The 18,581-nt window shown below is 37.1% G+C and overlaps 1 protein-coding gene across 5 annotated transcripts in view; it reads left to right on the top strand.

The window, feature by feature from the left end:
• LOC132391156 (serine/threonine-protein kinase Nek5-like) overlaps nucleotides 1–18,581 on the top strand; it is a 49,797-nt gene that overhangs the window by 15,312 nt on the left and 15,904 nt on the right. For 3 of the 5 annotated variants that reach the window (XM_059963996.1, XM_059963997.1, XM_059963998.1), the window contains exons 5-15: nucleotides 3,721–3,804; nucleotides 4,554–4,624; nucleotides 6,816–6,902; nucleotides 10,828–10,882; nucleotides 12,284–12,484; nucleotides 12,839–12,923; nucleotides 13,503–13,627; nucleotides 14,951–15,135; nucleotides 15,650–15,728; nucleotides 15,829–15,939; nucleotides 17,862–17,945. In XM_059963996.1, the coding sequence (XP_059819979.1) occupies nucleotides 3,721–3,804; nucleotides 4,554–4,624; nucleotides 6,816–6,902; nucleotides 10,828–10,882; nucleotides 12,284–12,484; nucleotides 12,839–12,923; nucleotides 13,503–13,627; nucleotides 14,951–15,135; nucleotides 15,650–15,728; nucleotides 15,829–15,939; nucleotides 17,862–17,945 (1,167 nt within the window). Of the gene's footprint in view, nucleotides 1–694; nucleotides 835–3,720; nucleotides 3,805–4,553; nucleotides 4,625–6,815; nucleotides 6,903–10,827; nucleotides 10,883–12,283; nucleotides 12,485–12,838; nucleotides 12,924–13,502; nucleotides 13,628–14,950; nucleotides 15,136–15,649; nucleotides 15,729–15,828; nucleotides 15,940–17,861; nucleotides 17,946–18,581 lie in introns of those variants that run through there. The other 2 variants (XM_059964000.1, XM_059963999.1) reach the window with 2 other exon arrangements.

The raw sequence follows: 18,581 nt of genomic DNA, 5'->3' as shown, positions 1-18,581 counted from the left end.
GGAGGGCCAAATGAGTCCCACAACAAGACTCTCCTTTATATTCTCTTACCTTGCGCTTTTCTCAGGATCTGAGAGCACATATAATCGGCCCCCATGGAGGACAAGAAACTGGCAGAAGATCTATAGCACAGTCGTAGGGTCAGTGTGGTGGAAGAGTCAAAGCTTTTCCCTTTCTGAAGACCTTTTCCAAGTTCTTGTATACGGAAGGAACTTTGATCAGACTGGGTGTTGCAAGTTTTTCTGAACCTTCCTTCGTGGATGACTCCTGAGGCTTCCTAGGTGGCAGGGCTGGTTTGACTGACCTCTGAGTCTCCTCCCTAGGTTCACTGGACCCTGTTGTATCCTTAGGCAATGGCAACAAGGTGATAGAGATGGTCCTTGTGCCCCCAGAAGCAGGCTCCAAGGGTTTACATTTAGGATTCTTTCCTTTATTTGGGACCTGGTGGCTGGATCCCTTAGACTTCGGGTTACCTCGCACTAAAGTCTGTCTCCTTGCTGGAAGTTGGTCTTGGGAGAGTCTGGGTGCTGAAACACCACACCCAAACATACCCTATTAGAATAACTGGACCAAGCAGTTGATTCTCCCCTCCCTCCAGTCCACAGATAAGTTATGCTGGGAAGCCAACAGTGCCCGAGGATCAGGGGTATGAGAGGAGCGTCAACAATATAGAAACTAGTGTCTTCCACATGATCGCCTATCTTCATCTACAACAACACAGTCTGTTGCTGAATCTGCCTGGAACCTAGTGGTTGGCCATCCAAGACAGTTGTGGACATGGACTGGTTCAACTCTTGCAGTGATATATTGAGTCAACAGGAAGTCCTCAAGTCCAGGTAATTACCAGCTGCCCCAGAGTCCTCCAAAGCCTTCACCTGTCTTCTGTTATTACCCCAGGGGATCTGTCTTCTGTTATTATTTCAGCATGATGCTTGAATCCTAGGGTTGGGAGTGGAGGCTGTTTCTGACACAGTCCTCCCAGCACAGGACAGTCTTACCAGTTGTCCTGATGGCTGCAGCTTTGGATGTTTGACCTGCGGGTGACCTGCTTCCCTGCAGTATTAGCATTAGTATTAGCCTCGATTCTGACATCAGGACCTGTCATCGGCAGAGAGCCTTGTGTAACATCTGCATGGGGTTGACTGAGGCCCGAGCAGGAGATCAAGGGGGGGTGGAACCGTGATGGGTTGGGGCCAGGCTTGGGTTAGCCCTCTTCAGCCTCATGACATAGTCCCTCTTATGATTCGCCAGACGATTACCGAGGCGGATGGACAGGTCGATGAGAACCCTTGCTGGCTCTCTTAAGGTGATGGCATCCTTTAGTTTGTCCTGGAGTCTGTGGTGGTATAGAGTGGCTAAGGCTTCCCCGTTCCAATCACCCTCTTGGGTCAAAGTCTGGAACTCAATAACAGTCAGCCGCTGACCATCCACCCTGTCAAATATTCTTCAGACAGTCTTCACCTTCATCTGGCTCCACTGGGGATGGAACATCTTCCTCATAGTGGCCATGAACAAATCTCTGACCTTCACTCCCAAGCACAGAGCCCCATGAGGGCTCTTGCAGTCTAGAGGGAGATCATGAAGGCCACCTTTCTGTGCTCTGAAGGGAACTGGGATGGCTGGAGTTGGAACACTAATGAGCATTGAGTGAGGAAGCTATGGCAAGAACCCGGATATATTGGCTCCACAGAGTGACTGACAGGTTCATCCAAATGACTCTGCCTTCCTTCTGGTGGAAGTTGACGCACGGCAGCCTGGAGGCTGCGCATCTCCAGGCTCTGTCTGGAAATCTTTTCACTGTGGCTGGCCACTGTAGATGAAAGACACTGTTACCCTGCTGGATCCATATTTAGGCTCAGTCATACCGTGATGAGAGACCTTGATGAAGGATGGTTTGGACCCAAATGCTGGAGTATCTGAGGCAAGGATTGAGACACAGTATGAAACTGGAATGAGAATTAAGCACAAAACGAAATGCCTGACTGTATCTCTGCTGAGCTTACGATTGAGGGCTGAGTCTCTGGGTATGTCTTGTAACATCTACTCTGGGAGAAAGATTCTGACTGTCTACTGATACCTTTTATAAATTTATAAACTTCAATCAATCTCCCCTCTGCCACTAACGCTTCAGAGAAAGTAACCCAAGTGTGTCCAACCTCTTCTTCTCCTTCTAATCCAGTCAGCATCCTAGTCAAACTCTTCTGTATCCTTTCCAATGCCTCCACATCCTTTCTGAAACAGGGCAACAAAAGTTGCACACACATCTTTTGTGCATGTACTATCTAACAAGTCTCCTCAGGTGTCTTCCAATTCTGATGAAGGGTTGTGGACTTGAAATATTAACTCTCCCTCAGTCTGCACTGATGCTGAATCATTTTCAGAACTTCATTATTTGATGCCTGTGGTATTTTGATTTTCACTCTTGTTCAGGTGACAGGGAGGATGCCAAGACTAATTTGAAAGGGAAGGTGACTGCTGGGTTTGCAGACTGGAAGAAAAAGGCAAAGCCAAATAGCTTAGGCACCCTACAGATTCCAAGGCAGACTTCTGTTTAATCAAAGACCCATGACCCACATCTGACATGTGCAGATGCCCTCATCTAACACTAGACTGCAGGACAGCAGACGATCAAAACAGAAGTTGTTAGTTATCAGTCTCACAGGAGGTGGAAAGAAGACTTATAAAGTGGGCAGCTTTCCATGACAATTGTGGAAGGCCAAGCTCAGACGATATTCTCATTGTGTCATGGATAGGTACAGTACAGAAAGAGACCCTTTGGCTACCAGTCTGCACCAACCACCAAACATCCATTTTTACACTGATCATATCTTAACCCATTTCATTTTCCCCATGTTACCACCAACTCCCCAGATTTTATCAACAGACACCAAGGGTAATTTATAGTGGCCAATTAATCTCTCAACATGCAAACTTTTGGGATGTGAGAGGTAAGCGGAGAACCAGGCAGTACTTTGGAAAATAAGGTCAGAATCAGACCTAGGTCATGGTGAGGCAGCAACTCCGCCAGCCGTGAGAAAGTAATTTTACAAGGCCAGCCTTGGCTGCCTTGATTCTGCTGCTGGATTGAAGTGAATGCTGTACTTCCATATCAATAAGTCTAATGGGTTACAACTTTAATTTGTAAACATGAGATTCTGCAGATGCTGGAAATCTCCAAAGTTTTAAATTACTTTTTATTATCAACAAATGCATAAATTATACAACCTTGAGATTTGTTTGCTTCCAGGCAGCCACAAAGCAAGAAACCCAAATTTAAAAAAAAGACCAATGCCCGATACGCAGAGAAAGAGAAAAAAACACAAATCATGCAAACAATAGATGTGAACAAGAACATTCCAAACCAAATTGAGTCCTGAATACTCACGAAGGCTCTCACCCAGAAATGTCATCTCCATAGAATATTCCCCTTCATAGATGCTGCCTGACTTGCTGAGTTCCTCCAGTGTTTTATGAGTGTTAAGCTGTATGTTTAGACTCCCACCTTCTTTAAGTTTGGAACCTACATGAGGCTGGATGGGAAGAAGGCAGGTTGGAGCCAGAATGCTAAGTTTTCAAATTTTGACCAGTCCAGGGGAGAGGATGTGGGTACAGGGAAGGAAAGTGGGGTAACTGCTAAAATGACACTTATTAGTGTTTTCACAGTCGATTGTTCTTGAATTAAATGTGAAACCTAAATGGTACTTTGCTAACCTTTCCATTAGGTCTTGGACTGGTTTGTACAAATCTGTTTGGGACTGAAGCACATTCATGATAGGAAGATCCTGCACCGGGACATTAAAACACAGGTAAAAGGTGAAGAAAATAATAATAATAAGCAGGACTTTTGTTAAATCCCATTGGAAGCATTTTAAGTTTTTTTTTCCAGAATATTTTACCTTTAAAATATCTTATAATTCTAAATATTCGATGGTATGTCAATTGTTAATCAAAATTAAATATACTTGAAATGTTTATAGTGAAATAGTATCTAGAAATATAATTGTATCTGTAATCATTTTTAGCAATTATTAAATTTCAAATTAATAAATGTGAATGGTTTAATTAATAGCTATTCTAGGAGACTGTGTTGTGCCACACTCAGTTTATTATTAAGCTAACAAGACTTTCTGAAATGTATACAATCCTAAAATATCTGAATTCCTGTGTGTTTCTTACTTGTGTATTCTTTTTCTGTTCAAAACTGCTTGCTACTTCCTTATGTTGGGAGTAGCAAGTGAAATAAGTCATAAATTAATACCACTGGCCTCAGGACAATATTCCAATGGCCACTCCTGATAAAGAGCGACCATTTTTTCAATACCTCATTTCATAACCTTTCAGTTCCAATGCATTAAACACAGTGCAACTATGTTAATGTTCCTTCTTTTCTTTTGACTTTGTGATATTAATTGGCATTTGGGAAAAATAGTGAATTTCATGACTGGAATTAATCATTAGTTTTTCACACTAGAAAATAATGGTAACAGTTTTCTTGTGAGTGTACTGTCTTTGTCATGGATATTTGCATGAAAAATAATAACATTTTCATTCTTAGAACATTTTTCTTTGTAATAATGGAAAAACTGCAAAACTAGGAGACTTTGGAATAGCACGCATGTTGAACAAGTAAGTCGTCTTTGAGATTACTGTTTTCTTATGCAAATAATCTAATGGAATGCATACAGGAAAATTCAACCAAGATATACCATGGCCTTCAATTATGAAGGGAAGTTAAAAAAGTTATGCTTAGAGGTATGCTTAGAGATAACTCAACATGTTGACAGGAAGGTTTGACATAAATAGAGAAAATCTATTCCCTTGATGAATGAATCAACAACTGACTTTAAATCAAACCAATGAGAAAATAGGTGAAGAGAATTACTTTAACTCCAAACATTGTCATAATCTGTGATGTTCCTCCTAACAAAGTGGCGGAAGATGGTTTCGCAAGTAATTGTAAATGAGTCATGGAGGGCTGTGGGTGAGAAAATTAATCTGTAATAGACAAAAGGCAAGTGTTCTTTCAAATGACAAAAGCAGATTTTACATTAGATCTAAATTATTCCTAGACGCTGTTCCAACCACTGGTATAAGAGAACCACACTTTGTACATTAACTTTGCACATTTTGCTAATTGCTATAAAAACGTAGAAGTTGTGTCATTGTAAGTTTTTGATTCCTACAATGTAAACAGGATTATCATTTTAGTTCAATTTTTTGAATGGAAAAATATTAAAGCATATTAAAGCTAAATCATATTTCATACATAGAAGCTAGATGTTAGGTCTATGGGTCTACAAAAGTAATTTTAAATGATATTTAACTAAAGTGCTGAAGAATCATGTGCCCTTTCAATTTCATTTTACAACCACTTGGAAAAATTCTTGCAGATGGGGAAAATGCTCGGAGATTCTGAGGCAGTTTTTTCTCTTGACTTGTATTGCAGTTAAGATATTTTAAAAGTAGTTTTATACTTAACACAAAATGCTGAAGATCTGTTCCCCATAAGAATTTGTAATGTCAACAAAACTGGAAATCAAAAATCAGCTTTAAATTTTATCTTTGAACCCATGAAGCAGTAGTCTGTTATTGACAATGGATCACATTTTTCAGTAACAGGAAAATTTTTTCTTCAGCTCAACTCTGATGTTTATTCTGTTATTAGAATATTTGATTGTAGACTATTACAATCTATTACAATATTAGACTTCCACATAGTCTAATATTGAATTGCTGATACAAATGAAAATCATTGCAATGAAATTAATTATCAAGTCAAGTCAAGTCTCTTTTGTTGCCATTTTGACCATAACTGCTGGTACAGTACATAGTAAAAATGAGACAGCGTTTTTCAGGACCATGGTGTTACATGACACAGTACAAAAAACTAGACTGAACTACATAATAAAAAAACAACACAGAGAAAGCTACACTAGACTACAGACCTACACTGGACTGCATAAAGTGCACAAAAACAGTACAGGCATTTACAATAAATAATAAACAGGACAGTAGGGCAAGGTGTCAGTCCAGGCTTCAGGTATTGAGGAGTCTGATAGCTTGGGGGAAGAAACTGTTACATAGTCTGGTCGTGAGAGCCCAAATGCTTCGGAGCCTTTTCCCAGATGGCAGGAGGGAGAAGAGATTGCATGAGGGGTGCATGGGGTCCTTCATAATGCTGTTTCCTTTGAGGATGCAGCGTGTAGTGTAAATGTCCGTGATGGCGGGAAGAGAGACCCCGATGATCTTCTCAGCTGACCTCACTATCCGCTGCAAGGTCTTGTGATCCGAAATGGTGCAATTTCCGAACCAGGCAGTGATGCAGCTGCTCAGGACGCTCTCAAAACAACCCCTGTAGAATGTGATGAGGATAGAGGGTGGGAAATGGACTTTACTCAGCCTTCGCAAAAAGTAGAGATGCTGCTGGGCTTTCTTTGCTATGGAGCTGGTGTTGGTGTTGAGGTGGTGATTGAATTAATTAATTGTAACAACAACAGATTATGTAAAAGTAATGCACTAACTAATAACACACTGTTATTTGAATTATTTTGTTTTCTACTATTCAGGAAAACCTCCATGGGAGTGTGTTACACATATCAGTGCTTGTAAGGTTACTGTGAACCACATAATAGTTCTTCAATATATGAGTTAATTAAGCTGCTAATCAAATTGATTTTTATTCCAGAGAGTGGTTTTATATTAAAATGTATACTGTGGCTCAAAATGGCTCAAAGGTGTCAAATTATTTATGTTGCATCATATAACTGTGTTGCTAGTTTTTCCCATTTTGGTTTCCTGGTTTGCATTCTTCTTGTAGTACCATGGAGTTAGCACATACATGCATAGGAACACCATACTATTTATCTCCTGAAATATGTGAAAATCGACCATACAACAACAAAACGTGAGTATTTTGCATTTATCCTTCTGCCAGTATCATCTTTTATTCAGTATCATCCAATTTTGACCATAAAATATTTGAGTGCAAACATATTATGGTCTAAATTTGGTTCAGCATTGATTCAGTTAAGTCCAGTCAGTGAATGGGGTAATAAGTTATCGCAATTCGGATCCCTCTCTGAAATTGGAAGATTCATCAATGAGAAGATAATTCAAATGTAAGCAATAAGAACATTAGAAAAAGGAGCAGTAGATAATCTGGCCCTGTGAGCCTTCTGTACCATTCTTTGTGATCATAAGTGATCTACATCAATGTGCTATCCAAATATCTATTCATTCCCTTAATATCTAGGAACCTATCTATTTCTTTCCTGAATTAATGAACTCAGTGACTGAACCTCTACAGCCTTCAAGAATAGAGAAGTCCAAAGATTCACCTCCCTTAACAAGAAGAAATTTCTCCTCATCTCAGCCCTTGAATAGCCAATCCCTGATCTGGAGGTATTGCAGCTGCTGGAATAAGGAGCAAAATACAAATGCTTGGAGGAACCCAACAGGTTAGGCAGCCTCTGTTGAGGCAAGGAGATGGTTGAGATTCTGGATGAGACCCTATATGGGGTCTAATTGTATAAAAGAAGCATAGTCAGTAGAGAGAAGAGAGAAGGAACCTGCTGAGGTGAAGAATGATGGGCAGATGGAGTCAGGTGAAGAAGATGAGGGATTACTTTTGAGATAGAGCCTAGTAGGTGATCGAATCTCACAGTTCAAAATAAATTGATTATCAAAGTGCATACAGGTCACCATATAGAACCCCGAGATTCATTTTTCTTGGGGGTATTCACAGTAAATACAAAGAAACAACAGAAAAAAAACAAGTAAAATAATATCAAGAACATGAGATGATACACAAGGATATTCTCTATTTTCTGTTCTTGGTTCTTCTCTCCCTGTTGATTTAGTTAAACTTAATAAACAGATATCTAACCCTATTGTCAAACATACATTATGAATTTGGTTTCAATTTCGTAAATTTTTTACTCTAAAAAACTTCGTTCTTGATAGCCCTATCTTACTTAATTTTTTCTTTAAACCCTCTTTAACAGATCAAGCTTTTAGTATATGGAAAAGGAAAGGTATAATATGTTTTCGCTATCTTTTTTCTGAAGGTAGTTTGATGTCTTTTGATCAACTTTCTAACAAATTTAAATTACCTAAATCTAATTTTTTTAGATATTTACAAATTAGAAACTTTTTGTATAAAGTTTTACCATCCTTTCTTAATTCAACTTTGATAGATTTTTCAGATATGATTTTTACTTTAAATCCCTGTCAGAAGAGATTAGTGGCTCTTATTTATAATATGATTATGAAGATACAACCAGAGATATCAGGTAGAATTAAACAGGAATGGGAAAAAGAACTTCAATACAATATTTCAACGGAAAAATGGGAAAAAATTTTACAAATGGTTAATTCTTCTTCTATATGTGCTAAACATGCTTTAATACAATTTAAGGTTGTACATAGAGCTCATATGTCTAAAGATAAGCTTGCTCGATTCTATTCTCATGTTAATCCTCAATGTGACAGATGTCATTCAGATGTGGCTTCATTGACCCACATGTTTTGGTCATGTCCTACTTTACATAACTATTGGAAGGACATATTTGCTACCATTTCCTCAATTTGGAATATTGATTTACAACCTCATTTTATCACTGCAATTTTTGGTATACCAAATGAAGATGATAGTCGATTCTCCCCTTCAATTAGATGAATGATTGCCTTTGTAACATTAATGGCCAGGAGATCTATATTACAAAATTGGAAAGAAGTAAATCCTCCTACCACATTTCAGTGGTTCTCTCAAACTAGTTCTTGTTTAAGTTTAGAAAAAATTAGAAGTACTATTTTTGATTCATCAATTAAATTTGAAGAAACTTGGGGACCATTCATTCGACACTTTCATATGAATTAATTTGACTTCTTCCAGACCTTTACTCTTATTATTCTTGTTCTGGTATGGAGTTCTGGAGTTTTTGACACTATCATATACATATAAACTATTATTACTCCCCATGTTAGTTTAGGTTTATTTATTTTTTTTGTATTATTTCCTTAAATATACATTTTTCCTTATATTTTATACTTTTTTTCTTTTGATGATTATTTTTAATCTTTTCATGTATAATTAACATAGATTAGATTGATTATTGTATGATCCTTTTTCACTGATAGTTTAATAAGATATTGTTATCTTGTTACTAATTTAATTTCAAATCTATTGTATTCATAACCTATGTAATATAATATTATGTTATGTTTTTTTTAAAAACTAATAAAAAGATTGAAAAAGAAGAAGAAAGAACATGAGATGAAGAGTCCTTGATAGAAACTTCATGGGTTGTAGGAACTCTTCAGTGTTGGGGAAGTGAAGTTGAGTAAAGTTATCCCCTCTGATTCAAGAGCCTGATGATTGAGGGGATAACTTTTCATGAACCTGGTGGTGTGGGTCCTGAGGTTCCTGTACCTCCCTCTTGATGCCAGTAGTGAGGAGAGCATGGCTTGGATGGTGTGGGTCTCTGATGATGGATGCTACTTTTCTGTGACAGTACTCCATGGGGATGTGCTTAATGGTGGAGAGGACTTTACCCATGATGGGCTGGGCTATATCTACTATTTTTTAGTCTTTTTCTGTTCAAGGGCATTGGTGTTATGCCCTACTATGATGTAGTCAGTCAATAAATTCTTATTTTAGTTGACATGATAAGTGGTAACAGGCTTTACTGATAAGGGATGAAGATGTACTTCCATAATCTACTCAATCGTTCCTGGTATGGCAAACCAGCCACTGTTGCAACCTGTCCAGTAAATCTTCACAGCAATGTCTTTATAGTAGGTATAGTCTTTCTTTAGGTAAGGAAACCAAAGTGATGCACAATACTCCAGGAACAGCCTGATCAAGTTTTTATATAATTATAGTAATATGTGGTTACTCCAGTACTTAAGTTTCTTTGTGTTAAAGACTAAAATACAATTTGCCTTCCTAATTACTTGCTACACTTGACTTTGGGCATTGGGATGAAACTGGAGCACCTGGTTAAAATACACACAGTCTGCAAATCCTATGAATTCCACACAGAAAGCATCAGAGCTGTGCCTTGTTGCCTCCTCACCCTGTCCGTATCACAAAACTGACTACTTCTCAGTGTTGCTAAAATATTATCCATGCAAGCTGAGCATCCTCTTAGCTTTCAACCATATGCCAGTGAGGATACACCTTGTAGGATTCGTTTCCCTAAAACTTTGATCACATAATGGCAAAGGAAAACATTTTACATTTAAATAGAATCTTTTAAAATCAAAGTGTAATATGCAAAGATATTAGGCAAAAATTGAAATAAAGTATTAAACAGTTTTGTCTGATTGTAGTTATTTTATTAGATTGGTGGCAAAACTAAATAGAATATTTATTAGGGGCTGGTCTACTGTGACCTTATGATGATCAATGCATTCACTTGTATTCAAAGGCAATGCCTTAAAATACACAAAGTATGCTGCAGATGCTGTGGTCAAAGCAACACGTACAAACAAGCTGGAGGGACTCAGCAGGTCGAGCAGCATCCGTGGAAATGAGCAGTCAGCGTTTTGGGCCAAAGGCTCTCGGCCCGAAACTTTGACTGCTCATTTCCACGGATGCTGTCCGACCTGCTGAGTTCCTCCAGCTTGCTTGTACGTGTTGCCTTAAAATACATATTGCAGTGAAGTTAAACCATGTAAAGGCCTTTTCTTGGAATAACATCATAACTATATTGAAGTCTTCTGTACTGAATTAGCACTCTTCGAACACAATTGTTTATATTTATAGTTAAATCTTTTATATGGATTTCTTTTCTCATTGTTTGTGAAATTATTTTTGATTTTTATAGTGATATTTGGTCTCTTGGATGTGTCCTATATGAGTTATCCACTCTGAACCATCCAGTAAGTACCATGATATTCAGAATTAATATCAATGATGCATTTTTATGTGCAACTTTGAATGCTAAATAGCCAGTGCACCATCAATTCAAGAATATAAATGCAAAGTTCCTCCAACATTTTGTGTGTTTTGTTCAGATTTCCAGCATCTGCAGATTTTCTCTTGTTTGTGATATAAATGCAAAACATGTTTACTTAAGTACAATTCTATTCCTTCCCACTAGCATGAAATAGTGCTTAAATCATTTCCAAGATTTTACAAATTAAATCAAGTTGGGCAACTAAATGTTGTAACTCTACCTAATAGTACTATTATAATACTTTGACTACATATCCCCTCAGAACTCAAGGTTCGCAATTGCTTTCCTAAGAGAATTAAACATTGCCACAATAAATGCTTTACTTCCCTGCGACGTTACTCATCCATGAACGAACATTTTTTTTGTAGAGTGCAGTTGTGATCTCAAGAATTTCAGCCACTTAAATTTAGCTGTTAATTTCAGGGCTTGTTCTGCACTGTAAATAAACAAATAAATTAAATTAAATTAATGTGCTGGAAGTCTAATCCTGGTTCATCTAACCTGCATGTTGCCGCTTGATTCAGCACTGAATCCAAAGGCAAAGCCAAGGTGTCCTCAACTGAAGGGGCCAGATGGACTCCACATCTGACCCCACTGCTGTATGACGCAGTGGACTGGCACAATGGAAAACCACTCCATTGGTTTGCATGAGTTGCTCATGTTGATTGAGAAGATAAATTGATTACTAATTCTATTCTTTAATACCAATGTTTTTAATTAATTTCTAACAGTTAAACACATCTTCAGTAGATTGTCTTTATTTTGCAAAGATTTAAGAATGTTTAGATGGTTTTTAGTGTCCCTGATCTTCGGAAACATTTAAAACCTGTTCAAAGACTGTTGATCATGACATTATGTAAAAAAGCCAGCAGGTAATCAGAAGACAGGTCCATGGAATCTGCCACCTGTGAAGTGCTGCTGTCTATGGATCACTCTGCTTTGTAGATTGGCTGCATGGTCGCGAGGCCAAATAAATTAAATGCAGAGCAAAATGTAAAGATGGCTAGGAAAATCAAGGCAGCAGATAATGAGCTGGACCAAGCATGTTCCTCGATTGAAATGACACTCCCGAACCTGCAAGCAATGAATTTGCCACTGGCTTTAGTTTTCTTTATTAGTATTTCTACCATCACTATACCCTTTGTGTTTTTTCAATGATAAACTGTACTTTCTGGTGTTGGGATGTAACTAAAGGGCTGAATTGATTTAGATTGAGCACATGAAGGTATGCGTGTAATAATGCATTGCAGAAGAGCAGACTGGTATTATTTATATTAATGTTTATCACATTTTGGGGTAAGATTTCAGTAATTTTATTTTGCAGTTTGAAGGCAATAATTTACATCAGTTAGTGGTGAAGATCTGCAAAGGTCACTATGCGCCAATACATCCCAGATACACTTATGACCTGCGGATCTTGTTGGCTCAGCTATTTAAAGTTAATCCCCGTGACAGACCATCTATCAATTCAATATTAAAAAAGCCATTCTTAGAAAAGCGTATCAGAAAATACCTAAGTCCTGAGGTAAGATTCTGTTTATTTTATTTTACTTTCAATATATCTACATTAAGTTTTATTTATTGTCCATTTTAAACTAAAAACATGAACACTATCTAGAGGTCTTAATGCAATGAAATGGAATATTTTATATTTTTATTGCAAAATATCATAACGTAATTATCATCTCCCCTGGACGTCCCTGAATTATTAATTTGAAAATTAGAAGCTGCTTTAAAAACTGACCAATTTAATTATGATAAGATTTGTATAAGGGAAAATAACATCACAGTGAATTGAATTTTGCTCTGCATCTTCAAAATTTTGGTCATATTTCTGTCAGTAAAATAAACAACATCTGTGTTTGTATTATGTTTCCAGCTGTTAAAGGAAGAATTCAGCCATACAGTCATTCATGGAAGGAAGTCGTCATCACCCAGACCTACTAAGACTACCCCAAGACCAGGTAGAACAGCATTTTATTTTTAACTAAATGTGCCTCAGCATTTACTGGCTTATGCAATGCTGTCAGGAATTCATTAGATTAAATGGATGGAAGGGGTGAGTGTTGGAGTTGAATTAGATTGGGACTGTTTATTTTGACTTTGCACAGTAGAGTTAAATAGTCATATTGCATTTTCTGACTCTCCTATTTGTGATTGCATTGATTTAATTGACAAAACTGTAATATGGTATTTGTCATTATTATGTATTCAGTTTCCCCCTGTGGTACTAACTAGGTAGGAAGCAACTCCCTCTGAAACCTCTCTTTAATGTAACCCAGCAGCCTGGGAGATACTGACATTGACTAAGCCAATTCTTGCTACTTTTGTCATTTACTCAACATGTACCAAGTTTTAAAACTTAATAACTTTGTAAGCTGTTCAAAAATATATTTCAAATGAATTATGTTACGACGCCTTCTATCTGGGTGTTTTTTTTTGTAATTGACAGAAAGGAAGAGATGATGTATGAAATATACTGTAAAACATTTGGAAATACATCAGTTATTAATCCATTGTCCATTATTGTCTTTGCCTGCAAGCTCCAAAGATACAAAAAGGTAAATGTGATGTGAAGAAACCAATGAAGCAATGTGTGAATAAGAAACTGCTACCAGCTCATTGTAGATGGAAGCCAGCAGGAGTGGTTAACAGACCAAATATCAAGGTGCAGTATAAAGAGTCTGCATGTACTCACACATACTGACAACGATCACAACTGTGGTCCAGTGGAAATTATTTATACCAAAGAATCAGGATTGTAATAACTTAAATACCAAGAGTACATTGTACATATGGAGCCTATAATGAGCCCAATCTTGCAGAAAATGAAATATTTCTGAATGGTCTTTACTTCTGTAATGTGTAGTCAGACATGTTAAGGATGCTCCTTTCCCTAATCACAGTACTGAACCACACAAGCTTTTTATCATAGTCTGGTCTCTCAATCATTAACATTATTTTTCTACTTCTTCTTCTTCTTGGGCTTTTAACTCCCAGTGGAGCATAGGCCTCCTGTTTGCATCAACCAAAGTCGATGGTATGGTTGGTATGGATGTTTCTGTATCCACTATACATGGGGATTGCCCAATACAGCTTCACAAGAACCCTGTTGGCCATCCTTACCCATTTCCACCTCACACGGCGGGGACATAAGGTTGGTCTTTCAGAGACAATCAGTATTTTTACCAAGTTTATATCCTAGAAAGGGGGGGCAATGCTATTACAGCTTGGGGGGGCGTTAGAGTTCAGGGTTCAGTTCCAGCGCCATCTGTAAAATGTTTGTTTGTTCTCCCCGTGACTGCATTTGTTTCCACCAGGTACTCTGGTTTCCTCCCACAGTCCGAAGACATACCGATTAGTAAGTTAATTGATCATTGTAAATTGTCCTGTGATTAGGCTGGTGTTAAATGAGTAGATTGCTGGGTGGCATGGCTCACTGGGCCTGTTCTGCACTGTAATAAAATAATTTCAGTAGGTCATTCTGGAGAAAAAAATGGAAATATGGGAAGCAATTCAGTTGTGCAGAATTCCCCAGCTGTTGAGGTTCGATGTAATATTGTACCTCTAAATGCATATCCAAATGCCAGATCCTAGTTCAATAACTGGAACACTATGAATCCCCACAACACCCAAGCACTTCATGACTATCCCTTACATTATGGTTGTATATTGTGAGTTATTATTTGCCAACAGAAGTTCAATACTTCAAGGTAATTCATTATACCATAAGTTACAAGCTTAGTATGTCTCTTAATAGAACTTATAATAATGATAATCCACAGCATTTCTAAAGGGGGGACAATACTTTGCACTCACTAAAGAAGATGTAATGCAGCTAGTCTACCTTCTCTGTTTGCAGGGAATTCGATAAAAATGATTTATTGCAACTGTTTATTGATTAAATTCAGACATAATTAAATTCTGATTCTAGAACATAATTATTATTAAAATGAAAAAATTAAAACAATTCTGTTAAATATCCCTGCAGCAATTTAACCACCTATCACCTGTGAAACCACAGTCTCCCAAGTCTGATGGACGATACGGACATTATCATGGTTATCTAGATTACTTGGAGAACAGACGAAATGAACACTTAGCTTCACCTGTGCCCAATTTCAACTGTTTAATTGAAGATCATAGACAGAGGGTGAATCAAGATGCAATCCAATGGTACACATCTGTATTCTTTACCAATTACTGTATATCTGTAAAAAATTAAAGATTTTGAGCTTAAAGACCAAACTGCATTTTGAAATAATACTTGGCATGCATTTTTCAGAAGGCAGTTAAGTGTTGCTTTCATCATTTTTTTTTAATAGAGAAGTTTGTTTGAAGCTAACCACAGTAGTGTCCTTCACAGATTGATCCTCCTGCCTTGGGAAATCATTCACTCTCTAGGTGAAGTAGAGCCGACAAGAGGTTGGGCTACATTTTCAACTGAGATTGTGATCAGCTACGCTGATATCTCTGTGTATAATTTCTTCTGCAATGGATATTTGCAAAATGAAATAATATGCATTTTGTAGCAAAATAGGTCTTCCAGGTCTTCATTTGGTTTATTGTGAATGAAAAGTAATTCTGTTTTTCATTTCTCAATTTCAATTGGGGACATGGGAGTTAATTAATAGAGCAAATGAGTCCAATAGATAAACCGTAATAAACATCCCCATGTTTGTTGTTTCAGGCCACATGTGGCACACGAACAATACATTCAAAGGAAAATGGAAGCACAACAATATAAGATTAAAGTAGAGAAACAATTGGTAAGTAGCTATATTTGAAATTGATCATATGGAAATAGTTTTGTTACTACTTCTAATGAAAAAGTTTCTATTACTTTGATTTATGGCACGTATGCTACAGGGTATACGCCCACCGTCATCAGACCCTTCTGGTCATCGAAAACAGTACCCCGATGTACAGGCTAGACAGCATTCTGATGAAAAAAGAAAGAAAAAAGGAACACATGACAAGGTAAGCCACTTAAGAAGCTGGAAGTTATTCACTTGAATGTGAATACAGTGCAGTGAAATGGAATGGATTTTATGGGTCAATTGTTCTCAACTAAGTGAAAAATCAGGCTCAGGGATGATTTTAAGCTGTATTATAAAACTCTTTGTTTTTGTTATCCACAAAAATTTGCTAGCACCACACACCAATCAAAATTACTTGTAGTGCACTGTTCCTTATTTCATTTTAAAAATATTTTTATTAATTATTATTGAAGATTAACAAAAAAAGATACATTAAGTCAATATGTCATTATATACAGTAAGGAATTAAATTAGCAAATAACTGATTAACAAAGCTAAGCAATATATCAATAATAAGAGAAAATAAAGTGTTAAGAATAATTTTTGAAAGAGAAAGAAGAAAAAAAAGAACCCCTACTAACTAAAAAAAACCCTACTAGCTGAAAACAAACAAACAAAAAAAAACCCATTGGGAGCACAACCCCGGAGCTACACATCATACGAGCTTCCATAAAAAAAATCAATCCGCCAACTCAAATCTACTTAAAGAAAAATCGGAAGACCATATTAATTAACTCAAATCAAATGATAGTAGCAGGCAAATGAACCCCACCTTTTCTCAGAAAGTTCGACTTCTGATTTTCTCCAAACTAAGACAACATCACCTGAGAAAACCATTGTATCAAAGTAGGAGCAGAAACAGCTTTCCATTTCAACAAAATAGCACTTCTGGCCAATAATGTAACAGATGCAATTCCATGTTGGTCTGATGAAGAAATACCATGAATATATTGAGGGATTATACCAAATAAAACTGCCAATTTATTAGGTTGTAAATTAATTTTTAAAACTTAAGAAATTGTAGAGAAAATAGACTTCCAAAAATGTTTCAGTACAGAACACGACCAAAACATATGTGTCTATCTTCCTTATATATGGAGTTAGACAATATAGTTTTGTGTGGAGCACCAGAAATTGAATTAATTTAATCCACAATTCCAAAGCCTTGCTTGACAAGTAATTATTTTGGGGCCCCACTAATTCATACCTTGAATAAAATCGCAGTGACACAGAAAACTGTATGATAGTTATACTGTACATCATTTTGTTGATGTTCAAGATAAGATACTGGAATGTATAAAGTATCCTTCACCAGTAAATGAAAGTATGGTGCTTGAAATTATGTCTTGTGTCACTTAGGGAACTGAAATTAGCTTGCAATAAGCACAATGGCGTATTTGGACTTGTGTCAGAGCAAGTACAGTATGTACTTAAGACCTCAGGATAGCACGGAGGCAAAGCTAGTAGAGCCGGCATCTCACAGTTGCAGCAATTTTGTTTTAATCCCGTGCAGAGTTTGTACTTTTCCCTGTGACCACATGGGTTTTCCCAGGTGTTTTGGTTTACTCCCACATCCCTAAAGTATACAGGTGGGTACGATAATTGGCCACTGTGAATTGTCTCTGGTGTGTAGAATCATGGGGTCGGGGAGGAGGATGTGGGGTTAGGTGACTTGGTGTTGTTTCTATTGGGAACTTGGAGAGAATCAAGTGAGTTAGGATAGGACTGACATAAAAGTGAATGTTTGCTAATCAGCACAGACTTAGTGGGCAAAATGCTCCAATTCTGTGCCATATCTGTCTATGACTCCATGGCTCTGCTTTTTAGAATTTACTCTATCTTCACCACAGAATCTCCATTGTGCATGATAACTAATTGCCATGTTGAGCAAATCTGTAATTCAGTCACAATGCTGTGCATTGCAAAGATTTCAGGAAATCTTACTTCATCTAAATTTTCCTAGGAACTATTTTCTAGGAAGCATGCACAGAATCTCAGGATCTTAATAGATGTCAATGGCATTTTCTTTATGACTAACATAGAAGGAGTATAGTTTTCAAGCATTGATTTGTTATTTCTCAGGAATACTGTGAGCAACTTAAGGAAATAAGGCAACAGTATCAGTATGAGGTGAAAGAAATTAAAGAAAAAATAGAAGAACAGGAGGTAAGGAGTGGAACTATTTGCAGACGTGTAACATCAATTTGATATAAGTTAACATAAGCTGAACCACGCTATAAAACAATGTGACACAGATTGGTGCCTTTGAACCGTTCAACATCATTTATCTTAATTATGATAATTTGGCTACCTGGCTCTCTGTCTCCCCAGGATTCAGGATTAGCTGTTGTGAAGTATATTTTAGTCTTCCGACCACAATACTTTCATATCTTCACCTCCTACAGCAGGTTAGAAAATAAAATGTACAAAGGAATCCATTTCTGATTAAGTTTTTTTTATAAACCGCTATGAGATATTTTTCCACATTTAACTTGCTGTCCTGTATATTATTTCAATAATGTTGCTTTAAGGAGATGTGCAAAATATTCTTGTTGAATTAGGCACTAAGAATATTCAGTACCTTGTCCACACCACCCTTACCACACACATCCTCTTCATTGTTAGTCTATTAACATGAAAATGTCTGTCTGTGGGATGTTTACACACTTCATTGATAATAAAGGAACTCATATAGTAATATTTCTACAGGAATTGAATTATTATAGTGTTTCTGCACTATATTATGCTTTACTAAGTGTACCATATATTGTTAGGGATTTGTAGTTAGCTCTGTCAGCCTAG

The sequence above is a fragment of the Hypanus sabinus genome, chromosome 3 (assembly GCF_030144855.1).
Source record: "Hypanus sabinus isolate sHypSab1 chromosome 3, sHypSab1.hap1, whole genome shotgun sequence".
Lineage (NCBI taxonomy): Eukaryota > Metazoa > Chordata > Chondrichthyes > Myliobatiformes > Dasyatidae > Hypanus > Hypanus sabinus.
This window is presented reverse-complemented; position numbering and strand designations above follow the sequence as displayed.